Source organism: Phocoena phocoena, chromosome 1 (genome assembly GCF_963924675.1).
Source record: "Phocoena phocoena chromosome 1, mPhoPho1.1, whole genome shotgun sequence".
Lineage (NCBI taxonomy): Eukaryota > Metazoa > Chordata > Mammalia > Artiodactyla > Phocoenidae > Phocoena > Phocoena phocoena.
In genome coordinates, this window is record NC_089219.1 from 111,793,461 (window position 1) to 111,820,537 (window position 27,077).

The window sequence follows — 27,077 nt, forward strand, 5'->3', positions numbered from 1 at the left end:
CCCTGCATGTGTGCAGCGAGATGCGACCCATTGGCTCGGCGCACCGTTGCATTATGGTCCTGGTAGTCTTTTGCCGGAACCGAGAAGATGGTGGCTGTCAGGCTTGTGGTCCTTCTCGATGCTCCATGGGCTTTCGCCTTTTTGCCCCTCTGGGCTACGTGAACAGCGAGACATGAAAAGGAACTATACGTCGCCCTCTCAGGACTTTCCTCCCTCTTTAAAATCCGAGGACTCACCATTAAGCATCAGGCTTTCCGATACCCCGCCCCCTTCCCGCCTCGAACGATGGTCTAGGGGAGAAGCTGGGTTGGCGGTCCAGGGATGGAGGTGAAACTGCACTTCCTCCTCCCTCCAGGGGCAGGAATACCAGAGACTCTCTGTGAATGAAGCCTTCCCCTGTCTCCGGGCTCCCACTCAGCTCTACTCAGATGTCACCTTCTCGCATGTTAATTGCTAAGTTACTCCCCAGAACCGGTCCTTTGAATAACCTCCTTAAATGTTCTCAGCTCTCCCTTGCTCCTACCTAATGCAATCAGAAGAGCGTGAGATTTGAAATCCCAAGAAGCGTTGAGTTTAGGTTCATAGGTTCAGGTGCTTATTAGCTACGTGACTTTCGGACGGTATCTGGCAGTCAATGTTCTGTGGAAAATGGAAATGCTAATGTGCATTTTCTAGGTCTTTTTTTTTTTGCGAGATGCAAATGAAATGTGTATGAAAATCCTTTATTCTCTTCTAATTATATTGCCTCACATTTCTATTGTACTTTTTGAATTCAACGTTTAACTCATTTTGATCCTTTTCAGTAATCCTGAGGAATCAGAGTTGATATTATACCTATTTTATGAATAAGCTCAGAGTGTGTCACTTGTCCAAGGGCACACAGCTAGTAGGAGAGCTGCGACCTAAGCCTAGACTTTCAATCCCCAGGCCACAGACTTGTGCCTTTTTTCCCTCCCCATGGAGCCAAACCTTGACATATATCCAGAACTGCAACGACTTGACCCACATTCTGGGTTCATGCTTTACTGTCTGGTAATGTATTAGTCACTATCCTAATTATGCCAGAAATTTCCTCCTAGTTTTACATACATGTATGTCTGCAGCCTCTCAGACACCTGGACTATGAGTTTAGTTTTCGTAGTTGCTCAGTAGATAGATAGGAGGTATTTAAAATAAACTTCATATAAATCTAGGCACTATTAATAATCTGTATCCCACTTCTTAAGATCAAAGTACTTATCCCCGGGCTTCCCTGGTGGCGCAGTCGTTGGGAGTCCGCCTGCTGATGCAGGGGACACGGGTTCATGCCCCGGTCCGGGAAGATCCCACATGCCGCGGAGCGGCTGGGCCCATGAACCATGGCCACTGAGCCTGCGCGTCTGGAGCCTGTGCTCCGCAACGGGAGAGGCCACAGCAGGGAGAGGCCCACGTACCGCAAAAAAAAAAAAAAAAAGTACTTATCCCCATGCTTTCTTCTTTTTTTTTTTTAATTTTTCCCATGCTTTCTTCTTAACTCTGCTCCACACTCTTCTCCCTCAGGAAGTCTTTCTAGCCTAAAGATCACAGCTACTCCCCTCCCCCCACAGCCCTAAGAGCTAGCGCACTTTTGGAGATCAACAGTATATCTGGTGCTACATCCCATAAATTCTCTCTTCCCAGCAGACTAAAATCTGGCTGCTCAAGAGCAAGAACTAACAGACTGGAAAGATCACTGGGCGGGAGTTGAAAAAACAACCACCACCTGGTGAGGGCTGAGCTTTAAGTTTGTAACTATTTGTTCCTTTAAGTTATTATTTGTCTGTATACGTCAATAGTTATATGTTATAGAAAGTAGGATATGGGGTTTTTTCCCAGTATTTTTTAGCCATAATAAAAGTTTTAGCTGAAATACTGTATTCTGTTACTCCTTACCCAATCCCACTGTGCCTCATGACAAGCTGGAAGATTTTGTAAGATCTCACTTCCAGTAGCCATACCAAGCAACTGAATAGGGTCTCCGTGCTGAAACTGGATTTTAAAATATCTGCTCTGGAGTATGATAAAGATGTTGGTCAGTCTTTTTCCTGGGATTCACAAAATGCAAGTCTTTCCTCATCTCCTGAGCAAATTAAACTAGCTGAGCAGTTGACTACAGAGCTCACACATAAGCCACAGATAAGGATCATCACCCCATTGAAGCTTGGATACATAATACATTTATCAAATTATTTTCCACATTTTTCAAATTATTTTCTGAGTCCTTTTCCTGGCACTGTCAGACTTTTTTCTGAGTGTTGTCTTTTACCAACAGAAACAGCAGCACACAAAAAGGCTTTGCTGATAGCTCCAGGGTTGTACCATCCACTTCCACACTGCAGGCTTGGGGATTTCTTAAATGCCTTGAACATCATATCCATGAATAAAACTTCTAATGGTACTTTGTCTAAACCAAATCTGACATTTTCATTATCCTGATAAAAGATCAAGTCTGTGAGATAATTTTGCTGTTTAAAAATACTGCATAGGGCCTTCCCTGGTGGCGCAGTGGTTGGGAGTCTGCCTGCCGATGTGGGGAATGCGGGTTCGTGCCCAGGTCCGGGAAGATCCCACATGCTGCGGAGCGGCTGGGCCCGTGAGCCATGGCTGCTGGGCCTGCGCGTCCGGAGCCTGTGCTCCGCAGCGGGAGAGGCCAGAACAGTGAGAGGCCCGCGTACCGCAAAAAAAAAAAAAAAAACAACAAAAAACCTGTAAGAGTGAAAGGGGTCTACGTATACTTAAGGGAACTCAAGTCTAAGGTTTTGGGGGTTTTTTTGGCCACACCATGCAGCATGCAGGATATTAGTTCCCTGACCGGGGATCAAACCTGTGCCCCCTGCATTGGGAGTGGTCCCAATGGGAGTGGGAGTCTTAACCACTGTACCACCAGGGAAGTCCCAAGTCTAAGTTTCTTTTTCGTGGTTCTTTTGCATGCCAATAGTTTTGTTTCTTTGTTATTCAGTAGTTATGGGCAGTTTTTGTTAAATTTTACTAGTACCTTTTCTAGTAAGTACCACCCAGAGGTTATATTAACTTGACCATTGTGCTTGGCACATAGTAGATGCTCAATAAATATTTATGACTAAATGAACCTCTTCTGTGTCTCATTTTCCTCACCTATAAAAGCAGATAATAATGCTTACTAGTTGCTGAAAGGGATTCCTGGCAGAATCAAAGATGCTAGCAGAAATCACTGGATAAGAAATACTGGTTCTGCTATTTCCCTGAGGCTAGGGTTGTCACTCCTCTGGGGAGGCCCAAGAAAGAGTCCTGCTCTTTTAGAATCTCCTGGACAAGACTCTGCACACAAGGATCCTCTAAATCCCATGCTGGAAAGAGGATGTCCAGACCTTCAGTTTCAAAGAAACTCTGCTCCTTATTTCCCTCATCAATTAAACAGCTGGGGAAGGGAGAGCTGTAGGATTAGGCATCCCAGGAACTCAGCCAGATTCAAGCAGACCAACAACCTCAGAGAGACAAGAATTAGGTTTATGAGTAGAGAGCAATTCCGACAATGATGAAAGTTACCCAAACCAGGGACGTTTGTGCAAATGGTGGCCTTTAATACTGAGAAAGACCATGCAGAGTGACAGGATAGGACCAAACCTTCAGACGGTGGTGCTAAGCCAGCCTCTCATAGGACCCTAAAGCCTGCTCCAGTAACAGAATAAATCAATTATTTATTTACATTTATATTTGCCCTGGAAACCCAGAGAAGGTCTGAGGCTTAGGGCCATCGATCCTTCCTTTCCTCCTCCCTCTCTTCCTACCTCCTTTTCACCTTCTTTCACTTTCTCAATTCTTTCCCTTCTTCTTGCCTCTCCTTCCCTCTCTAGTCTACCTCCTTCTTTTCCTCTCTCCTCCTCACTCCTTCCTTTTTTTCTTCTCCATATTCTCCCCATTCTTCCACCATCTACCCATCTCTATCCCTCCAAGCCCCACGTGCTACTTCTCCCCTGCCCGGCCCCTTAGCCCTGCCTCCCTCAGGTTCAGCCTCCAGGCTTAGGGCGGATAGGCAGAAGGGGAGTCCTCAGCCCAGGGAGCACTTGTTGGTGTTCTTCTTGTCACAAGTTTTCAGGTCAGTGCTGGAGGGCTTGTTGCTGTTTCCCTAGAGGGAGAAAGGTACAGGGGTCAGGGTGAGAATGCCTAGCTGGGGTCTGGGGTCACCCTCGTGGGCAGTCTTAGCACTGCTCTCCTCGTCAGTTTTTACTCCCAACGCGCGCGTGCACGACACGCACACGCACACACACACACACACACACACACACACACACACTCTCACATGCACAGTTGTACTTAGCCCAGCAGAACCAACTCACTGATCTCCGGCCTCCTGACTTGAGTAAGATGTCCCGGGCCAGGGAACTGAAAGCCTAATGGGGAAAGTAGAGATTGATCAGAACAGGTTGGAGGGGAGGATAAGTCTATCTTCCAATACCTCGTCTCTTTGAGGGATGAAGGATGCGGTGTGTCTCACCTCATCTACATTCATGCTGGATTTAGCACTTGTCTCGAAAAATCGGATTCCATGCTCCCGAGCCAACTGCACGGAGTGAAGCGGTAAAAAGAGAGTTGGATGAAGGGCAGCAGCCGAGTCCCTGCAATCTGGCCTCATATTGGCCCTCCTGGCCCAGTTCTAGAACATTGCCCAGCCTGCTCTTACCTTATCGGCCTGCTCCTTCTGGACCTTTCTCTTGGCCTCCATATCACACTTGTTCCCCAGTAAGAGGCGCTCTACCCCAGCCGAGGCATTCTGGGATAAGAGGTAAGAGTTAAAGTTGGATCCTGCTCATTTTCACAGTCTCCTTCATCCTCCAGGTTCTACCCAATTCCCCTGTCTCTCTGGGAGGGTCCTCACCTCTTTGATGCTCTTCATCCAGTTCTGAATATTCTCGAAGGATTTCTCATCTGTGATGTCATATACTAGGATAATGCCCTGGGGAATGGCAGAGTTCACAATGGAGCCTTGTACCATATTCCCCTGTTTAGGCTTCCCACTGCCCTCTAAGTGACCCTGCAAATTCTATCCACAAGTCTAATCACTAGGCCACATGGGGCCTTCTGCAACCCATACTGTGCCCCTCCCCATTTTTCTCTGCCCCAACTCCTGTCCCTCTATATTCATACATTCTAGTGCCTCATGCCTCATCCCTTGTCCAGAACCACACTTCATACCATGGCTCCACGGTAATAGGCAGTAGTTATCGTCTTGAATCGCTCTTGGCCAGCTGTGTCCCTGAAGAGGTGGAATATTTCATGGGGTGGGATACAGGGAAGAGGTCTCCAAAGAGAGACTCCCACCCCCACCCCCTAAGAATTTAGCTTTTGCAACTGAAAGGAACAGAATTAGGAAACAGTAAAGGAAGAAAGGGATAAAAGACAGTTGAGCTGATACCGAGTGATGGTAAAGGCCTAAGAAACAGGTCTTTCTGTTTTATTCATTGTTTACTCTGTGCCAAGCACTGTGTATATATCATTTTATTCGTGTCATTGTATGTAATCTTCACTCTATCCTTGTGAGACATGTTTTATTGTCTCTATTTTACAAATGAGGAAACAGATTTAGAGAGGCCAAATAACTGATGAAGGTCATTCTGTACCAGAACCAGGATTGAACCACATTCTCCTCTTATCTGTTGAATCAGAATGCCTCCATCAAGCCTTTTACCACTTGACACCCTTAGGGTCTCCAGCTTCCTCAGGGCAGTCAGGTCAAACCTCTACACTTGGCCTTATGGCCTCTCCACTAGACTGAGAGTCAAGTCTTAATTCTGCTATTTGCTATTTAACCGTTTAGAGCCTGTTTCCACATTATAGTTCAACAGACAATTGATCTAGCTAGACAGTTGCCAAGTTCAGAGGATGCTCCAGGTCCAGGAGAGGCAAGAGAATTACAAAAAAGCTGAAAATAGTTGAGTAAGCAGGAAGAGAGATGAAAGGACATCTGAATGAGGTGACAGAAATGGATTAGAAAATGTACTGGAAGGAGCATTGGGAAAGGGAGAGAAGTGAAGCTAAAAAGAAGAGAAACACCTATAGGAGGTAAATGAGGAAGTCTGGCTTAGGAGTCCTGAGGGATTCACTCACCAGACTTGCAGTTTGATCTTTTTCCCCTCTATATCCACAGTGCGGATCTTGAAATCAATTCCTAGAGGTGGAGAGTGTACACTGAATTTGAGACATGCATATACATGCATGTAAAAATGTGTGGTGAGAGGGACAGGAATGGAGTAGTGGCAGTGCCAGAAATTCTGCAGGGCAGGCACTTGGGAAGCAATCTTGTAGGAAGTGTAAAACTAGGGGGATTTTCTCAAAGCTGTATTTGTATAGCAAGCATATTGTTTTTACTTAGATTTTACAGGCTTTGTAGGGGAGAAGGTGATGAAAATTCTGCAAGGAGGCTTAAGGCCTCTAAGGCACTTATATTGGGTCCGCTTAGCCATGCCAGCTGACAACTCTCTCAATTCAATGTGTCTCCCCCAAAATATTACTTTCAGATTCCTTTTTCTTTCTGTTTTCTTAGAACCCTCTACTCCCAGTTCTCCCACCTACCCTCCTGGCCCTACAGGGTAAAGAGTAAGGAAAAAGGTAACTGATGACAGTCTATGTGAATTAACTAGTAGGCCAGGCTTGGAAACAAGAAAATTTGAGGCTAAACAAGATTCCCCCAAGACTGAATTAGGAGAGAGGAGCATTTTTCTCTCCTCTTTCTAACCAGAATGTCTTGATACTCTCCTTGTCTTATTTCCCAGGCCAGAGGAGATTAAGAATGATGAGAGGGGGGCTTCCCTGGTGGCACAGTGATTAAGAATCCACCTGCCAATGCAGGGGACATGGGTTTGAGCCCTGGCCTGGGAAGATCCCACATGCCGCAGAGCAACAAAGCCCGTGCACCTCAACTACTGAGCCTGTGCTCTAGAGCCCGCGTGCCACAACTACTGAGCCTGAGTGCCACAACTACTGAAGTCCGCGCACCTAGAGCCCATGCTGTGCAACAGGAGAAGCCACCGCAGTGAGAAGCCTGCGCACCTCAAGGAAGAGTAGCCCTGCTCACCGCAACTAGAGAAAGGCCTTGCGCAGCAACAAAGACCCAACACAGCCGAAAATAAATAAATAAAATAAATAAATTAAAAAAAAAAAAGAATGATGAGAGGGGAGGAGGGGAGACAACGTTCTTAGTGGAAACTTGTGCACCTCCCCCAAGCCTGAGGAGGCTGAGTCACCAGGCTGACTCAGAGACCCCAAAAGTCCCCTCACTCTGGCTTCCTCACCAGGCTGACTGCATATTCCTGATCACAGTCCTTGGGCCACTCTCCAGCATACCCAGCCACTCTGTTCCATCTTCCCCAACCCCTATTAAGTTGAGGGGCAGGGAGACTGCAAAGTAGATGGTAAGGTGGGAATGCAATGGGAGAGTATGCAAACTCAGTGGGACAGAAAGAGGCTGGCAGAATTGGGAGACAGATGTTCAGGGAGAGGGGATACAGGAAATGTGGAGAGTGGATCAAGAGTTCTAGGTGGATGGGGGTGGGGGAAGAGGAGCTGAGAGGGAAATAAAGAAGGGTTCATGTGGTTTTGGGGAGACAAGGGAAACAGGTGGTACCAAGAAAATAAGGGGCTGACACAACTGAGGAGTAACCTGGAGGTCTCAGAGAGGTTAGAGGTTTGGGTACTATCCGGAGACATATAAGGGCGATGGGTCTGAGACGGGGTTCAGGGACTGGAGTTCAGAAGCCTGACTCTAAGGGGACTTAAAAGTGGGCCACAAGTAATCCAAGAGCCTGAGGATGAGGGCATGGGGGAGTCGGGGATCTAGGGTATGGCCAGTGGGCTCACCGATGGTGGAGATGTAAGTGTTGTTGAAGTTGTCCTCTGCAAAGCGAATGATCAGACAAGTCTTGCCCACCCCTGAGTCCCCGATCAGCAGCAACTTGAAGAGGTGGTCGTAGGCTTTGGCCATGGCGGACACTGGGGGTGCCGGGAGAGGGGTGGGGAAGCGCCGTGCACTGGTAGGCGGGATTGGAGGGTTGGCAAACAGAGCGGCCCCGGAGCCCAGGCCAGGAAGTTTTCCTCCCTCTCCGCCCAGGCTCCGGGAAAAAGGAGAGGCGGCACTCTTCTGGGCCCCACCCCCTGCCCGCCCACCCCTTTCTGCTGGCCAAGGAGGCCAGCCCGGACTTCGGCTCTCTGGGCTTTCCCTTCCCAGCCAACACTGGCCTGTCTCCCTAGCCATTTCCCATAGCTTTTTGCTTACTATCGTCCCCCTTTAAAAAAAAAAATTTTTTATTTATTTATTTACTTATTTTATTTTTGGCTGTGTTGGGTCTTTGTTGCTGCGCGCGGGATTTCTCTAGTTGCAGCGAGCGAGGGCTACTCTTCGTTGCAGTGCGCGGGCTTCTCATTGCGGTGGCTTCTCTTGTTACAGGCTCTAGGCGCGTGGGCTTCCGTAGTTGTGGCACGCGGGCTCAGGAGTTGTGGCACACGGGCTTAGTTGCTCTGCGGCATGTGGGATCTTCTGGACCAGAGTTCGAACCCGTGTCCCCTTCACTGGCAGATGGATTCTTAACCACTGCGCCACCAGGGAAGCCCCCGTCCCCCCTCTTTTGACTTCACTCTTCCAGTCTGAAGCCAGAGACGCTGGGGTGATGTGAAGTAGAAGTTTAATCAGAATGACCAGGGGAAGAGGAATTTTAGAGGAATTAAGGGAAAGGGAAGTTTGGGGGAATAAGGGTGAAGGCCAGGACAGCACTGGGAGTTGCCAAAAATTGGGGACTGATTTTTGGAGGGGCGACTCAGGGAAAACAGAATCCTTCTGGGGCAGTTCTAGAATTCTGGTGTTAGTGTTCCAAGCCCTTAGTTTTAGAATCCCAATTCCTTTTGAAAAAAGCGGGATGCCTGGAGTTGGTGGCTATTCGTTGAGTCAGTCTGCCCCCTGGTGGAACAGAGTGAAAATTAAAAGTAATTACACTATAGAAATCAGCACACACACACACACACAGACACACACACACACACACACACATATCCCAAGGCGCGCGCCGGCACGCGCCCACACACACGCACACACACACACACACACACGCAGACTTCACCTAGACACATTCTGGAGCTTCATTTTGAACAGTCTTTCTTCTGGGACCCTGTGTGTGAATTCTCTGACATGCCAGCTCAGGAAGACAGAGATTGGGACTACAAATGTCTGGTCTCGTTCTTTTCATGAGATCCGGATCTTTTTTTTTTTTTTTTTTGAGATCCGGATCTTTTAACACAGCCCTGAGACAGTACTCCTGACACCCCACTGAACAGACTGTGAATGTGTAGCCTTGGCAACCAGGAAGCTGAAATACGGAGAACACAGCTATAAAGAAACAAATTTATCTTTGCCTTTGGAAAAAATTACTCAAAATATCTGCTTTTCTAATAGCAGATCAGTAGAACAGTTCCTGTATAAGGATAGTGTACTGGTTGTGAGAAGACATCTCTTGTCACTTCACTTATCCTCGTTACCTTGTGTGCCAATGTTCGTCCTTTCTCAAACACAACTATTCAACCCCCTTTTGTCCTTTATCTCACCAGCCATTATGTCTTCAAGCTGTATTACAAATCTTGAGTGTCCTCTATTTCTCGCTGTCCAAACCATCTCTCTCCAGCCCTTTAAATTACTCTTCAATGTTCATGGATTGTTCTGATTAAAACTCCATCAATTCTTTTTCATTTCATTTTATTTTGTCTGGATCTGGACTCTTCATACCCAGCAATATATTATTCTTTTTCACCTCTCTAAATTGTACTTATGCTGCTGTATACCTGCTTTCACTGGAGCCTCATCTCCATAGTACTCTCCCCCTAGCTCTCTGAGCTTCTGCAACAATGCCTTCCCCCCCCCCCCAATTTTGGCAGGTTCATTCGGTCTCTGGTTTTATATTCACAAGCTCTTCCCTCAGCCTAGAATTCTATTCCCCCAAACTGCTGCTTGGTTGATTCCTTGTCTTTCAGATTTCAGCTTAAATGTCACTTCCTCAGAGCTTTTTCTCACCCATCAGTAGTGTGCTGGAACCAATCCTTAGTGGCTCATGAGAACAGATTGTGCTTATCTCTTTCCAAATCCGTGTTTAATGATATCACATTAGTATGAAATTGGCCACGGTGGGAGTATTTACGCCATTGAAATTAGCATATTTAACCCCTTCCGTATAGTCAGGTGTTAAACGTTAAACGTTTACCAGTACAGTCTTGACTAGAACTCACATCCCTTGCCCTATTCCATTCCTTTGGAATTAAACAGGTCCCCAGATGCCATTTGGGTCATCTTCGCCCCTCCTTTATGACAAATGGACATTCTAACCCTTTGATCATTACTGTAGAAGACCATGATTTGTTCTTCATTTTTTCTTCTCATTCCCTGTCAAGAGTGTCGATGCTGCCAAGATTAGAAATCTTGGAAAGGCGGTGCTGGTGAAAGTGTGGGGGAAAGGATGTGGGAATGTAAACTGGCACAACCTTTTTGGAAGGCGGTTTAGTAGCATACTCTGGACAATTTGTTTAATGCCTCTGGACATCACTTTCCCCATCTGTAAAATGTGGATAATAATAGTATCAACCTGTTGGAGTTGTTGTGACGATTAATTAACATGTGAAAAGCAGTCAGAACAATGCACAAATAAGTACTACATAAGTGAGTGATGTAATCAGTATTAGAGGGAAAGATGGAAAGGAGAGAATAAAATTTAACAATGGTTAGCCCTAGGAATAGGCTGGAGGTGTGGAAAATATGAGGACTTCCTTTTTTTATGTTTACATTTCTGAATTATTAAAAATGGGCAAACTAAACCAATTGAAAAATAGTAAAGAAATTTAATAAGTCCCAGACATGGCTCAGTCTCGCTGTTTTCCTAAGCAGTTCCCATTGTTAAAGTGCAGCGCGAAATTTAAAAATTGTCCATTTACCCCTTAATAGAGATCAAACGCTGACCTTAAGAAAACATGCTCACTCTCTCAACATGGCGACTCATCTATGTTCTGTCATTTAGAGACCTTCCAAAAATGGCAGCCCCCTCCTCGCCCCGCCGCCCACACACCGTGAGAGAAGGACCTTCCCAACATGGCGGCAGAAGGCCCAGGCGTCACTTCCTGCGGGACGGCGAATTTAAGGAGCAGAATTTCCGCTTTCGCTCCTTTCCGACGGTGACGACCTCCTCATGAGAACATGCCTGTGAGTTCCTTGGTGCAGGTTTCCGTGGAGCTCTCGCTCTTCTGTCCGCACGCTCCCCTCACGCTGACTTCGGATCGCAGAGGGCTCTCACTTGCTCTCCGCACTTTGCAGAGGCCCATGGGGCCTTTTGCATAGACAGGAGCGGAAAGGCGATAAGATGGCGGCCCAGCTGCGCAGACAGCAGGGGCGGCGAGGGGCGAGCTCTCCCCGGTGTGTGGCAGTGGGGGCTGTTTTCGATCATCCCGTATTCGCCGATGGTTTCTAAATCTCTGCATTTTTGCCTCTCTTAGCTCGCAAAGGATCTCCTTCATCCCTCTCCAGAAGAGGAGAAGAGGAAACACAAGAAGAAGCGCCTGGTGCAGAGCCCCAATTCCTATTTCATGGATGTGAAATGCCCAGGTGAGGAGATAACTTGCAGTAGTGGGGAAAGCACTGGACCCCATTGAAAAAGGTATCCTTGAAACGGTTCTGATTTCTTAAAATTTGAATGTTTGAGATGGGTAAAATTTTGCATTTCAGGAACAGTGATCCATAGTGATCTCCCTTCAAAACTTTATGTGCAGACCCTAACATTTCTTTGTGTTGAGAAACACTGGAATGTTACGTTGGGTTTCTGCTGTGGTCATTTATATACTTGTACCTGGAGACAAGGGGGTGGATACGTTGACCAGTTACTGAGCCGCTCCCCTCACCAAATAGAGGATTGTCTATATTTTAACTCTCGGATAGGTTTTTTGGATGATGGTGGTAACGCATTAACAAAAAAATCATAGGTGGGGGCAGATAGTCCAGGTTGCTCTTAAGTTGGCTTTAATGTATACCTAGAGCCAAGTAATCGATTTAGAATAGGAAAGTAAATTTCAAGCATTTACATAACATGCTTGTTTTACAGTTAATACATGACAGCATATGTTTAAATGGATAAAGGTTTGAGGAAAATAGGGTAACTCGATGTTTTTTCACAGGATGCTATAAAATCACCACCGTCTTTAGCCATGCACAAACAGTAGTTTTGTGTGTTGGCTGCTCTACCGTCCTCTGCCAGCCTACAGGAGGAAAAGCAAGGCTTACAGAAGGTAAATGGTTTAATTAATGTTGTGATTTTGGGGTTTGAATCTTGAGAGAGGTCATGTATAATGTAAATTATCAGGCTGTCTTGCAAAGAGGGTTGGGTTTGATAGTCTTTTTTTTCTCTCTTTCTCCAAAAGCATAATTAGAAAGCACTAATCTCAGTGCTTCTGTCTAAGGCTGGGGTGGATGGGTGATAAAAGGGGCTTCATATGAACTGAAGCTGATGTTGTCTTTAAGTGAGTAGGTAGGAGCTAAAAGAGTTGAGAAAACTACAGATGTAGGTTTCCTGTGGGTATCAGGCATCATTTTGTTTTGTAGGGGTGGGACAGGGTAAGTAGGCTGCTGTCAGTTAATCTTCGGAACTTATTCTTGCAGGGTGCTCTTTCAGACGGAAGCAGCACTAAAAGCCCCTGGAATCAGGATGAATGGGAAACCATCCGAATAAACACATTTTGGATACGTCCTGTTTATTGTCTTGTTTTACTGCTAGGAAGTTCCTACCTCACGTATTCAGGGGCAATCAGAAGAGTGGACTGTAGAGTCACTTGGGGCAAGTAAGTGGCAAATACTTAAAAAGTCCATTTGGGACATTCCTATCCGTAGGCTTATTGAATAAATCTGCAGAGCTTGGTTAAAAACTGGAATGGTACATAAATGGGGTACTTGCTTTCACTTTTATGTTTTCTTAGAATTAAGAACTGACAGTTGATCTTTAAAACGCGATCCAGCACACCACTTTAACACAAAACAGCTTAGGATCCTTTATTTACAGTTCTCAGAAGGCTTGTTTGGAGGCTTATGAGTGCAGAGGTTGCTGCTAGGCTCCTGGTCTAGGGCTAGAAATTTCCAGCCCCCTGCAGTTAAGGGGACTTGTCCAAGCAGAGGTTAGTGCCTTGTACTCCAAAGCCAATGTTGTAGCCGACGCTGCGCTGGTGGGGGTTGTGGACTCATGAAGGGAGGGGGAGAACGTGTGGATGTGTAAGAACCTAGAAGTAAAGGAGGAAGGGAGATAGATGAAGGGTGAATAAAAGTGAATGAGGATGATACCTGAGCTTTTCAGTGATAAAGATGGTGATTCTTTACCTGGTTGTGGTGCACCTAGAGTTGGTACATAAACAACTGGAACTGTCTGTATCTTGTTTAGGAAGGCATTGTATGCTGGAAAAAGAGTAAGGGAGATGTCACCAAAGAGAATTGTTTTCACTGGAGGAAGGCCTTAAGGGGGCAAGTATTGCTATAAAAAAAAAGGCTTCAAATTAAATAATTATACTTACAGGAAATTTTTATTCAATGAGTCTTAGAGGTATTCCAACTTCTGGTTGAGAGATGGGAAATGCACGTGTAGATGATAGTACGTGTTGTGTTGCTTGAATCATCTCTAGCTATGTGTTTGAGCAAAACTAGCTATAATCTAAGGTTTAGCAGTAATTTCCACTTCTGTGTGGTATTTGTTGGCCACATGCAGTTCATTGCTTCCTAGTAAGTTGGGTGGGATCTTTGGTCCACTAGTGACTAGGGTTAGGGAGGCTAAATCAGTTTCAGTTGCATGTCCCAAATTAGATGTGATAAACAGCTAATTTTCATCCTCATTTAGTTTGTGAAATAAAATGAAGGCAGTTTCCAAGTCAAAAGGCCACGGTGCTGAATATAAGGACTTCTTACCTAGAAAGAGGAAAGCTGTTGGTGCCAACACCGCAAAGAGGGTAAAGAAAATCTGGTAAGAACCCATGAGCTTCTGGAGGACACGTGAATCTTCACATTGATCTACACATTGGCAGAATAAAAGAAGATTATAGTTATCCAGGACAGATGTTGCATTTAAAAACTTGTGTGGTCCTAAGAGTATCTAGCTGAAATAGTCAAAACCCAGCCCTCTAGGAAATTCTTTTGCTTCTTACCAGATAAAAAGGGGTGAACTGAACTTAGCTCCTCTTACCTTTTTTTGGTTTTTTATCTCTCTAACAGTAAATTACAATTCTTGAGTCTTATTTCTTTTCAGCTTACAAAAGAATATTTAAATTCTTTGCCACTTTAAAATGCCTGTTACCTTTCCTGTGCACTTTAATTCCATGTGACTGCTTTCCGTCACCAAGTTTGTGATAGTCTATGGTGATTCAAGTTCTCCTTTTAATCCCTCTAACCTGAATGAAGTATTTTGTTGGATCACCAATAACCTCTTAAATCCAGGGGCTACTTGTCCTTTTTTATTCAGGTACATTCTGATATGTTTATAAACTTGTCCTCAATAAAACTTCAGACTTCTGTGTTTGAAGCATGCTTGGCACTTGCCTTTGGTTATTTCAAACTTTTCAGTGTCTAGAAATGAACTCTTCCCTGCCCCACAAAACTGCCTGAATTTAACTGGCCTTCCCAGGTAAACTGTCACCAGGCCCTTGGACCTAGTTCCTATTCTGCATCCCTTACATAGGCCCTCTACCTCTGGGCTCTTAACTGGTCTTACCTCTCACCAGACTCTGTTTCACAACTATTGTAACAACTTCACACTGTTTACAAACTGCTTCACTCTGAAGACTAATTAGAGGTTGCTTATTAGTAGAAACAAGACTATATTAATCCTTGATCAGGTCCCACTGTTGGGAGTCCCAATAAAACTTAGGCACGTTAATTTATAGCACCCCTTTGTTCTGGCTGCATTGAACTAATTCCTGTCTTAGTTGGGCCCTGTCTTTTTAAAATATTTATGTATTTGGCTGTGCCGGGTCTTAGTTGCGGCACGCGGGATCTTTTTAGTTGTGGCATGCGAACCCTTAGTTGCAGCATGTGGCATCTAGTTCCCTGACCAGGGTTCAAACCGAGGCCCCCTGCATTCGAAGCGTGGAGTCTTAGCCACTGGACCACCAGGGAAGTCCCTGGGCCCTGTCTTAAATCTGATTTCTGCAAGTAGGGACCATGCTTGGGACATAACAGTAGGCACACACTTGTATGAATGAGCTGAAGGTTGGATGTTTGTATCTAAAGACTCCCACCCACTGTGATGGTACTGTTACACTGCTTGTCCTTCTTTTTTTTTTTTTTTTTTTTTTTTTTTGCGGTACGCGGGCCTCTCACTGTTGTGGCCTTTCCCATGGCGGGGCACAGGCTCCTGAGGCGCAGGCTCCAGATGCACAGGCTCAGCAGCCATGGCTCACGGGCCCAGCCACTCCGGGGCATGTGGGATCTTCCCGGACTGGGGCACGAACCCGTGTTCCCTGCATCGGCAGGCGGACTCTCAACCACTGCGCCACCAGGGAAGCCCTGCTTGTCCTTCTTATCTCTAAGAAGTGCAGGGGTTCTTAACTTGTTTTTTTTGCCATGGGCAACTTCAGCAGTCTGATAAAGTCAATGGATCCCAACTCAGAATGTTTTTAAATGCAAAAGATAAAATGTAGGAATAAAGGAAACCAATTAATATCAAGAGTTGATGAAAATAGGGAAAAAACCTAATTTGTAATATACAGTTAGCAAAATGTTCAAAGGCCTAATTTGTGATACAGTAGTATGTGTGCTCTATTAATAAAAAACTTGTAGCTTTAGGTCTGATAACTACTGTAATTTCGAAATGAAATGTTTTGAGATGTGACAGTTGGAACATGAAAACATCTATGGTTTCCCTTGGTGACAAAGTCACATATAATACTGCTGTGATTTGTTGCTTATATTCATAATCAGTGGAAATGCTAACTTTCAGTTAGAGGTTAATTGAAAATAAAGATGCAATTTTTTTTCCCCATTCAAGGCATGGACACCTTGAGTTCTGTCTGTGGACCTTTGTGGAGATCCATGAACTCTAGATTTAAAAACTGCTCTCAGGGCTTCCCTGGTGGCGCAGTGGTTGAGAGTCTGCCTGCCGATGCAGGGGACACGGGTTCGTGCCCTGACCTGGGAAGATCCCACATGCCGCAGAGCAGCTGGGCCCGTGAGCCATGGCCGCTGAACCTGCGTGTCCAGAGCCTGTGCTCCGCAATGGGAAAGGCCACAACAGTGAGAGGCCCGCGTACCGCAAAAAAAAAAAATGCTTTCACAGAAAGGACAGGTTGGAGTTGAACACTTTCTAGTTGGTGGGACCCTGAACACCTCAATTTTCTCAACTCTTTAAAGGGAAAAACATCTTTATAAAGTTTTAGAAAACTCTTTAGAATCATGAGAATTAAAATGCATATAAATATGCTTAGAATATTTATTGACCTGTACAGATCGGGTGCTTATAGAAGCAAAAACCTTTCTCCCATTAGATGTACTAAGGTTCAGCCTAATTCACTCCCAGTAATTAAGAGAAATACTGTTTCCCTTGAGGCATGGGCAAGTGAGAGTGACACGTATAAGGAGGATGGTTCTCTGGCTTTCCTAATACCTCTTTCCATAATGGTTCCCATCCCACCCAAACTTGACAGCATTTCTAAACTGGGTAATGGTAGAATCAGGATTTGGGGAAGCTAAGTCTTGGTTCTAGGGTTACCACCATTTGCCCATTGATGCACAAAGGTTTGCTAAATACTTTTGAAGTAAGTGAAACATTTATCAAGAGGTTTAAAACAGGGTAAGTAGTATACTTACGAAGCTGACAAACTGACATAACATTTAAGTATAACATTTAGCTAGTGATAAGAAAGCTACCTGAAGGTTATATTTTATAGAGTAGGCTTGGAGAATAAAGATCCATGTCCCAGCTAGTTTGAATAATGCTGGTCAAGTGGCTGAATGTTTCCCATTGACTAAATCATAATGCATTCTTTTTGCCTCTAGATTAAAAATAGGCACCCCCAATGCTCACCTGTACCACACTTGCCTTTCATAGCTCTCACTCGCACAGCCTCAATTTGACTGGTGAGCACACAGGAAATATTGATGAAAACAGGTGATGCCATCTGCTGGAGGGAAGTGAAGTTGACTACTTTTATGGGGTAGATAGCCAGACCACGTGTGAGGGAAGAGTGCCTTTGGCCAGAGACCACTAGAACTGGGGAGCTGGGGAAGACCTTGGAGAAAAGGAGATGGAACATGTTTCAAAGAAAAGTCAGTTTTGTGTCAATACATTCCAATCTTAAACATACACAGTAAGACATCTGGATTTCTAGTTCTAGCTAGCTGTCTGACAAGTCACTTTTTCTCACTTAGATGTGTTGAAGGATAAGGGAAGACGATCTGTGAGAATAATATAGCCTTCAAAAAAAGTTTTAAGCTAGCATTCTAAAATTGTTTCAAGCCAGCATAGGTGTAATATCTATATCTATATCTATATACATACACACATACATAAAAGTATTTGTGTTATCTTCCAGACTGACAAGGCTCTTGACCTAGAGTTTGGACTCTGGGGGCCCCCCTGGCATTGTGAAGGGGACAGATTTTCTTCATTTTGTTTAAGAATTTCCTGTGGTGATTTTATCAAGTCATTCAGTAACTGTTCCTTTACCCTGGACTGAGAATGAAAAATCTCTTTTTCAAAACCCTGACCTGTTTTGCTTCAGTCCTTAACATACCTCTAGTTTCTCAAGAACTCTGTCCACTCCCAGTACTCTTAGCTCCCCGATGTCTTTTTTGTGGCTAAGAACCAATTCTGATTGATTGATGTAAAAGGCTGGGATGAAAGGAATGAGGATTCTTTGCATTCCATTCTTGCTACGCTCACTGACAAGCGAGGCCCAACCATAGATTGAGGTGTCAGCCGTGCTGAGGGCCTGGAGTAGCTCCTCTGACTGGGGTCGAACCTTGATTAGGCAGACATAAACCCCTGAAGAAAAGAGGAAAAACTGAGCAGGAAGGTTCAGAGGCTCTATTTAGCCAACTGGAGTAGGATAGGAAGGAAAAATAGTTACATGCAAATTCAGAATGTGAACTCAAGTTTTGAGTATTCACTATTAGCATACTGTTGGCCACTATGGAGGAGTTTACCAAAGATGAAACAGTCCCAGGGAACCCACAGTTGAACTTAAGGATACCATTATTGGTAAATTGACATGTCAGGGAGTATTAAATAATATAGTGTAAATGGAAATTAAGGTGATATAGGATGAAGTAGTCAGAGTTGGATCAGTAAAGGTTTTGTGGAAGAAAGGCAAGATTTGAACATGGTTTAATCACTTTTCTATCAAACCACCTCTTTATGGCTGTATTTCTGTCAATAGTATTGTTTTTCTAGTTACCCATGCTCAACCTCAGTTGTCTTTTGACATCTATTCCTTCATTCCTATATCCAGATCTTGCTAACTCGTCCTTTGAAATGTCTCACATCTGGCCCCTCTGTTAGTATTTCTCTGTTAGTCTGGTCTAGACACTCATCAATTCATGCTTGGATTATTGCAATGTAAATTGCATTTACTAGTCTCCTTGCCTCTCATTCTTTCTTATCCATTCTGGGTACTGCCACTGTATACTTTTTTTTTTTGTTTTGCGGTACGCGGGCCTCTCACTGTTGTGGCCTCTCCCGTTGCAGAGCACAGGCTCTGGACACGCAGGCTCAGCGGCCATGGCTCACGGGCCCAGCTGCTCCACGGCATGTGGGATCTTCCCGGACCGGGGCACAAACCCGTGTCCCCTGCATCGGCAGGCAGACTCTCAACCACTGCGCCACCAGGGAAGCCCTGCCATTGTATACTTTAAACTTATTTTTGAAAACTTTTCCAGGGCTGTGTGTTGCCTGGAATGTCCTGTTCTCTTCACATCTACCTCAGTTCTAGTCATCCTTCTAAAGGTTATTTCCTCTGTAAAACCTCACACTAACTGCCAGGTTTGATGTAGATACTCCTTTCTTTCTGGCGTCCTAGGATCCCATGTATATCTTTATTCTATAACTAATCGCCCTGTGCAATTCTAGTAAGAGTTAAAAGCCTTGTCTTACTCCACTGTACCTCCAGGGCCTGTCCTGGTACCAGGCATTCTGTTTGGTGCTCAACGGTTTGCTGAATGAACCTTCCATCAGTGGTTTCTCATTACTCATACCATTCAAACTGCCTGACCTTGGAGTAGAAGCTCTTACATGATACAGCATTACCTATTTACATTTGACATGAATTGTCTCATTTTAGATCAGTCGACTGATTTATTTAAAGTCCTCCCAGTGTCATGCCTGTTTCTGCTTTCCACTTGTTAATGCTGTTCTGCTTGGAATATCCTTCAGTTCAGCGACATTCAAACACTGTGCTACTAGTTGGGGATAAAAGATGAATGAGACATAATCCAAGCCCTCACAAAGATAACAGGCTAACAAAGGAGAAAGTAGTAAGTTATAATAGAAAAGCATAGTATATTATAGACGTGTTAAAAGTTTGTTGAATGGATAGAATAAAAATGCTGACTGAGAAAGATTCCACAGTTATATAGCAGATGAAACTGGAAAGTAGAAATGCAATCCAATAAGAAAGTGACATTTGCACAAATATGAAAACAAGGGGGAAACCAGATTCAACTGGTGGAACCCACCTTTCTCCATGCTGAAATCTGAATGGACATGAAAGACTTTACTTGCTGGAATGTCTAGTAAAGTATTACTGAACTGTACATGGCACAGCATGAGGGTCTCTGGAAGAAGTGTTGTTGTAATGGCCAAGGCCTGACTTGGGGTGCAGGATCCTAATGAGCAGAAAAGAGATAAATAGCTCTCACTAAGGGGAATTTGTAAAAGGGGAGGCTATTATATAGAGGCAGTTTGGTACTAAAACAAACAAACAAAACAAAGGGTCAGTTCTCCTTGACTTGCTACAGCTGTCTACTTGCCAGCTCTGTTGGGTCCTACCACAATCAAGGTGAAAGGATTGTAAGACCCTTGCTTCTGCTAGTTTGTGACTATAATGGGGCTTCTATTATCAATATCATAGCTGCTGTCCTCTTTCAAAGGTTTTTGGAATTCATCAGTGGGAATAAGATTACACAGAAGTTGGACAGTTGTTGGAAATAAAGTGCTACACTTGGGAGGTAGCTTTTAAGTCTAGGAAGGTTTGTTTTCTAAAACATACTGTTTTGCAGCATGATTCAAGTCAAAGATCTCTAGAAGTTCATTACAAGTGGTGCCTTAAACAGGAGCCACATAGCCAGCAAGAAACAGACTGGCACCAAGGTTGGGTCAGCTGCAATGGATGCATTTTAAATTAAATAGGAACTATGTCTTGTTAACAGGATTTTCCCCTGCACAGTTTCTTAACAGTCTTAGTTTGCTAAAGCTCTTTCTCAGTTGCCAGCAGTCTAGGGACCATTCTCATCTTTTGGAGACTATCAGCAATATCAAAAGAACTGTTACATGAGGTTTCATAATAGTTGTGGTTTTAGAAAGATTCTGCTGGGGTGGGGTGGGGGGGAATTACAGTCTCCTTGTAAAATTCAATAAGGTGGACAACAATGAGTGAATATGTTATGAAGAAACATTTAATACTTTGTAAAAGAACCTGGAGAATTTTAAAGATCAAGTGTTCTTATTTATACATACATAGTTAGATTGTATTTTTAAGATTAAATACCTACTCTGAAAAGAAAATATATTAAGTGCTTAAAATTGAAGGACAAAAAGGGCAATTAGAGTTTAAATTATCTTGTTTTATAAACAGTTATATTCTGTTATATTCTGGACTTCTCTGGTTGGTTTGTGTTTTCTCGCCCCCTACCCTCTCCCCACCCCTTACCTTCCCCCTGCCCCCGAATCTGGAATTTGTTCTTTAAAAAAAGAGGAATGAAAGGATGTACATGGACTTTGGAGTGGAGCATATCCACCACTCCTGCCACTAACTGGTTGTTACCTTGTACAAATTACTTGCTCTTAGACTTAGTGTTCTCATCTTTTTTTTTTTTCCCGACCAGGGATTGAACCCAGGCCCTTGATGGTGAGAGCGTAGAATCCTAACCACTGGACTGCCAGGCAATTCCCAGTATTCTCATCTTTAAAATGATGATAATTACTACATGATGAGATTGTTAAATGAGATAAAAAATATAAAAATTCCTAACACAGCATTTGGAATCTATTAGAAGCTTCTTGTATTTTAGTTATCTTTCCTCCCCCTTTTTTTTGACAGTAAATCATGGCCCAATACAGAATGAAAAAAGAAAAGCACAAGGCAAATTTGCTGAGCGAATAACATTTCAGATATCATCTAGTCCAACAATTCTCAAGTCTTGGGAAGCTTTAAAAGAATTGTATCTTGGACTTCCCTGGTGGTGCAGTGGTTAAGAATCCACCTGCCAATGCAGGGGACACGGGTTCCAGCCCTGGTCCGGGAAGATCCCACATGCTGTGGAGCAACTAAGCCTTTGTGCCACAACTACTGAAGCCTGTGTGCTCCAGGGCCCGCATGCTCCAGCTACTGAAGCCCGTGCGCCTAGAGCCTGTGCTCTGCAACAAGAGAAGCCACTGCAACGAGAAGCCTGTGCACTGCAATGAAGAGTAGCCCCCGCTCACCACCACTAGAGAAAGCCCATGTGCAGCAACAAAGACCCAATGCAACCAAAATAAAAAAAAAAATTGTATCCTAGGCTCTATCCCAAATTTATTAAATCTGGATGGAGCCTAAGAATCTATTTTTTAAAAATTTCTTTGGATAACCTTAAAAATCAGCCATGTTTGGAAATCCTTGGTCTAGGCTACCTCCTGATCTCAGGGTTATAACTAAAAAGACAACAGTGACTAGGTTGAGCCTATTTCAAAACCTTAATCCAGTCATAATTTCTGAGGTCTCATAGCGCTCAATGATTTTTTTTTTTTTTTTTAATCATTTGGCTGCGTCAGGTCTTGGTTGCGGCATGTGGGATCTTTCCTTGCAGCGCCCGGGCTCTTCCTTACAGCACACGGGCTTCTCCCTAGTTATGGCGTGCAGGTTTTTCTCTAGCTGTGGCGCGCGGGCCTCAGAGCATGCGGGCTCCAGAGCGTGTGGGCTCTGTAGTTTGCAGCATGCAGGCTCTCTTGTTGAGGCGCAAGGGCTCAGTAGTTGTGGTGCACGGGCTTAGTTGTTCCCCAGCCAGGGATCAAACCCACGTCCCCTGCATTGGAAGGCAGATTCTTTACCACTGGACCACCGTGAAAGTCCCTCAGTGATTTCTTTGTAAAAGTAGAATCAATTTTGAAATGAAAGAAAACTTGTATTGCTAATTCAAAGGGGCAAATGAGGGAGAATGGGAAAGGTGGGAATAATGACCCAGAACTATAAAGAGACTGCTGACCTTTAAGATTGACACCATTTCTGCCAGTGGTGATGAAGAGCTTGAACACAGTTGAATTGAGGGTATTGGTGAGGTAAGTCTTAAGGTCATAACTGAGTGTTAATCTTGATGATGCATGGATCACCACCTGTCAGCAAACCAAAGGAAAATTGGTACCTAAGTTCCTAGAGAATCTGGTTCCCTTCTTCTCCATCCCTCATAACTTATTTAGCTGAAAGCAGTTTCACACAAGAGCAAATTGCCCTTCTAGTGATCACATATTTGAGAACCACAAAATTTGTTTACTTTTGAAAAGAAAATAACATTTTTTTCTAAAAGGAGGTCTTTGTGCATTATTCCTTCTGACATATATTCCCTTTGTATGATTCCCTATTAGATGTCTTTGAAGACAGTTGCAATTTCCTTTAGAAAGTTTTCTTTTTCTCTCTTTAGTTGCATATAATCTCAACTTTTCTGAAACCTCAAAGTATTCTGTTTCTCTCAAAATACTTGTAATGTTCTGCCTTATATTGTAGGTATTTTTATACTTGTTAAAATCCCTCCCATTAGATTCTACGTTTCAACTTAGAACCCTAATATATCTTTGTACAGCCTGTATTGTGCCTTGAATATAAGGCAAGTGCTTAATGATTACATTGAGAGAAGATGGTGATAATGATGGCCCTTTCCCCCCAAATACCTTCAACTTATTGGTTTATTTATTTATTTTTGGATTCTAACTCCTTTGGGTATCCTTTCCCGCTTTGTTTTTTTTGGCTGTTGCACACAGCATGCAGGATCTTACTTCTTAGTTCCCCTACCAGGGATCAAACCCATGCCCCCTGCAGTGGAAGCGCAGAGTCCTAACCACTGCACCACCAGGGGATTCCTCCCAAATTCCTTCAATTTAAATGCAGTATACTGTCCAGTCTCCTCAGTACTACCATAGTTTTTTATTTTTTCATATATTCATGGACCTTAAAACTGTAATAGGGAAGAACCTTTTGTATTCTACTACAAGTTAATCACTAAAGGGATGTTGCCTAAAAGCTTAAATTATACATAAAGGCCCATCTCTGGGAACCCTGCTTCCCAGGAAATGAGCATTAAGCTAAAATACCTTTGTTTAGCTCACAGGAAACATCTTGACCAGGCCCACCTGTGAGCGACTGCAGGGATGAAAAAATGAACACGTCCCCCTGCTGGAGGCTGATGGGAACCAGGAAGTGTTTGACTTTGCCCCCTCCCCTTTTAGTATGGATATGGAACCTGAATTCTAACTCAGGCAACATGGTTCTTTGGGGCAGAAGCCCACCACCTCAATTTGCTAGCTTTCCAAATAAAGTCGTTATTCCTTGCCCCCTGCAACAACTTGCCTCTTGATTACTGGCTTGTCGTACAGTGAGCAGTACGAGCTTAGACTCGGTAACTAAATCAAGTTAGTTATGTTAAGAGCTCAGTGAGGAAAGGAGTTTTGTCTTTTTCATCTTTGTATTTCCAGAGCCTAGCATAATCACTGACATATAACAGGCCTCAGTGATTGTCTACCAGTTAGTGAATAATTAAATGAGCATTTTTACGAAGTACACCAACTGAAATATGACCTTTTGACTTATCTGTAGCCTCTGACATCATAGCGCATTCTCTCTCTTGCCTTTGTGACACCTTTCTCCTTGCTTTTCTAGCACCTAGAACCTTCTCAGCCCCTTTTTCTAGTTGTCTTCTCATACTGCCTTTCTCCTCAACCCTCTTATCTGCTCATGATACAAGTTCTCTGAATGTTATCCAATTTTTCCCTCTCTACCCTTAAAACTTACGCTGAAGCCACCCTGATTTATTCATTGGTCTTCAAACACAACATATACTTTTAATTTGCCTTTGTATATATATGCCTTCTCCCTTTCTTTTCTGCCAAATTCCTAATCCCAGGATTCAGTTTAAATGTCATTTGTGGAAAATTTAGCCTTAATGTCTAGGCAGAATTAGTGACTTTCTTCTGTATTTATTCTAAGAGCATTTCTGACATGATCATTTATGTTACCATGCCATCTATATGTAATTATTTATGTTACACCTAGAGCTCTATAAAAGAAGGTACCAGATACCATGTGGGCACTTATTGGGCAATTTACTCATTTATAAAATTGGGATAATACTTTGCAGGGTTGAGAAGATTAAAAATGGTAGTAGTACTGTATATAAAATTAAAAATGAAAAAAAATAGATGCAGAGTGCCAAGCCCATAGTAGATGCTCAAAAAATAATAGCTATTAAGAGGAATGAAAAGAGGAACAAACAAATTCTTTGGGCACAGAGGAAGGAGATGTTACATGTATTTAAGGGGGAAATAGGAAAGGCTTTATAAAGCTTACCTATTCACTTGTTCACCCATCTCACCTACTCAAAGGTATCACTTAAGCAATTCTCCCTACTCCTACATCAAATTTTCCTTCTCTACTGAATCATTTCCTAAGCCATTATTTCTCCCATTTTAAAAAACAATCAACAAAACAAACTCAACTCCAGTTCCTTGAAGAGGACTGTCTCCAAGTCCTCTTTTTCAATTCTCCAGTCAAACTTCCAGTCCCTTTATTCCACTGAAGCTACTCCTCAAAGTCACCAGCCTCCATATTGCAAAAAACCATCAGTCATTTCTCAGTTTTCATATTTGACCCATCAATAGCTTTCATGTGGTTGATCTCCCCCTCCCTCCTTGAAATACCTTCTTCACTTGGCTTCCCGGACACCAGGATTCCCGGGTTATATATATATATATATATGTTTAAATTAATTAATTAATTTTTGGCTGTTTTGGGTCTTTATTGCTGCACGTGGGCTTTCTCTAGTTGTGGCAAGCGGGGGTTCCTCTTCATTATGGTGCGCGGGCTTCTCATTGTGGTGGCTTCTCTTTGTTGTGGAGCACGGGCTCTAGGCATGCAGGCTTCAGTAGTTGTGGCGCATGGGCTTAGTTGTTCCCGTGGCATGTGGGATCTTCCCGGACCAGGGCTCAAACCCGTGTCCCCTGAATTGGCAGGAGGATTCTTAACCACTGCGCCACCAGGGAAGCCCTCATGGTGATATTTTAAATTATAAATCAGACTAGTCATTCTTTTGGTTAAGAACCTTAATCACGATTTACCTTTATGTTCCAGTAAAGTTTGTTGGCTGGCTTTATATCTGATATGTGAGTGTATTTCTTTTCATAGGATGTGCTCTCTATATGCATATTCCCATATATTGAAATAGTTACTCTAGACTCTTCAACTCTTTTTTTTTTTTGGCTGTGTCACATGGCTTGCAGGATCTTAGTTCACTGACCAGGGGTTGAACCCAGGCCACGGCTGTGAAAGCCTGGAATCCTAACCACTAAGCCACCAGGGAACTCCCATGAACCCTTCAACTCATAACATTAGGTTTACCTCTCGATATGTTTTCACTAGTCCTGGAATGTCATGAAAAATTGTTGCTATTCCTGGACTCCTGGCCACTCCTACCCCAGTGACAATGTCTGTTTGTAGAATATTGTCATTAGCGGAAATCATCCACATCCCGGGTTCACCTAGGAAAAAACAAGAGAAAGCACTTGGCTGCAAACTTTGATATGATATAAATTGGTCACTCTAACCTTACCCAGAATCCAAGTCAGTAGACCATTCAAGCATACATATATCCCTTCCCAGGAGGAACACCCAGCTTTGAGGGTAACTTTGTTTTTTTTCTTTAAAATAAAATTTTTTTTTGGCCACGTCACGTGGCACATGGGATCTTAATTCCCCGACCAGGGATCGAGCCCAGGCCCCCAGGCCCCCTGCATTGGAAGCGCAGGGTCTTAACCACTGGACCGCCAGGGAAGTCCCTAACGTTGTTTTCTTAATGTCGGGTTCCCCTTCGTATGTCATGCCAGCAAAATAAAACAGGAACTGCTGACCTTCACAATCACAAAAGAAGCTACTTAGTTGGAGAATGTAACTGTTCTCCTTAGGAAAAAGAAAAATGCTTTTTACACATAGGAATAACACTCTGATTAAACTCTGTATAGACCCTGCTAAGGATGAATCTGCTTTGACCTACTGATTGATAGCAGGAAGACTGCAAGCAAGTGTCAACTGGCAGAAGAGAGGATCCGTTTACTTAGGTTTAAGTCCCAAGTAGCAGAGGAATGTCAAATATTAGATTAGATTACTGATCCTGGCATATGGCCCTTTCTGCTTCCTCATCCAAAGTGGTATGGATTTGAGATGCCCAAAAAATTCCAGAATGGAAGACAGAGGGACAGTCCTGACAGAACCTAGGAAAAGGGAGTAAAAAAAGCCTCTGCTTCACTGACAAAAGATTAACAATCATGGTATTGTAAGCACAGTTAGCTTACTGGCCATGGATTACATGTTAGTAAGTAGTGGTTGCTTACAAGTCAACTGTTACAGGATTGGAGGATTTGACCTAGGCTGAATAGAGTTTGCTTTGTATCAAGTCCAAAATATACAGTTAATGTCCAGTATTACATCACTTTACCCAAACATATGTATCTATAGTTCCCCAAAGAGGACGCAAAGCCCAAGCCACATAACACCCCAGCCAGCCTTACTTGGATGGATTATTTGGTTGCATATACCCAGTCAGTTTATACCATTTTGGGATATGCTACCTGGAAGCCTAAAGA

General features: G+C 43.7%; 3 protein-coding genes across 3 annotated transcripts in view; 1 reads left to right on the plus strand and 2 right to left on the minus strand.

The window, feature by feature from the left end:
* Window positions 1-3,557: 3,557 nt before the first annotated feature.
* Window positions 3,558-8,109, minus strand: RAB13 (RAB13, member RAS oncogene family). The gene is made up of 8 exons (XM_065877245.1): window positions 7,852-8,109; window positions 6,103-6,163; window positions 5,191-5,251; window positions 4,874-4,951; window positions 4,679-4,768; window positions 4,493-4,558; window positions 4,335-4,388; window positions 3,558-4,123 (listed from the first exon to the last, which is right to left on the minus strand). The coding sequence occupies exons 1-8, from the start codon at window positions 7,973-7,975 to the stop codon at window positions 4,046-4,048; spliced, it is 612 nt and encodes a 203-aa protein (XP_065733317.1). The 5' UTR covers window positions 7,976-8,109; the 3' UTR covers window positions 3,558-4,045.
* Window positions 8,110-11,218: 3,109 nt separating this feature from the next.
* Window positions 11,219-12,754, plus strand: RPS27 (ribosomal protein S27). Its single transcript, XM_065883098.1, has 4 exons — window positions 11,219-11,224; window positions 11,515-11,623; window positions 12,190-12,300; window positions 12,671-12,754. The coding sequence occupies exons 1-4, from the start codon at window positions 11,219-11,221 to the stop codon at window positions 12,697-12,699; spliced, it is 255 nt and encodes an 84-aa protein (XP_065739170.1). The 3' UTR covers window positions 12,700-12,754.
* A 426-nt stretch (window positions 12,755-13,180) lies between these two features.
* Window positions 13,181-27,077, minus strand: part of NUP210L (nucleoporin 210 like) — an 82,926-nt gene continuing 69,029 nt past the window's right edge. The window contains exons 33-40 of the mRNA XM_065882220.1: window positions 25,837-25,976; window positions 22,439-22,565; window positions 19,715-19,864; window positions 17,776-18,026; window positions 17,067-17,271; window positions 13,958-14,059; window positions 13,379-13,453; window positions 13,181-13,281 (exon numbers count right to left, since the gene is read on the minus strand). Of these exons, the coding sequence (XP_065738292.1) occupies window positions 13,181-13,281; window positions 13,379-13,453; window positions 13,958-14,059; window positions 17,067-17,271; window positions 17,776-18,026; window positions 19,715-19,864; window positions 22,439-22,565; window positions 25,837-25,976 (1,151 nt within the window). The remainder of the gene's footprint in view (window positions 13,282-13,378; window positions 13,454-13,957; window positions 14,060-17,066; window positions 17,272-17,775; window positions 18,027-19,714; window positions 19,865-22,438; window positions 22,566-25,836; window positions 25,977-27,077) is intronic.

Coding starts and splice junctions, on each gene's coding strand:
- RPS27 (XM_065883098.1), top strand. Junction 11,624..12,189: donor CATGGATGTGAAATGCCCAG/GTGAGGAGATAA, acceptor GTTTTTTCACAG/GATGCTATAAAATCACCACC. Junction 12,301..12,670: donor AAAAGCAAGGCTTACAGAAG/GTAAATGGTTTA, acceptor TTATTCTTGCAG/GGTGCTCTTTCAGACGGAAG.
- RAB13 (XM_065877245.1), bottom strand. CDS start 7,975: ATGGCCAAAGCCTACGACCACCTCTTCAAGTTGCTGCTGATCGGGGAC. Junction 6,164..7,851: donor CACTTACATCTCCACCATCG/GTGAGCCCACTG, acceptor CTCCACCTCTAG/GAATTGATTTCAAGATCCGC. Junction 4,952..5,190: donor CCTATTACCGTGGAGCCATG/GTATGAAGTGTG, acceptor GCCATTCCCCAG/GGCATTATCCTAGTATATGA.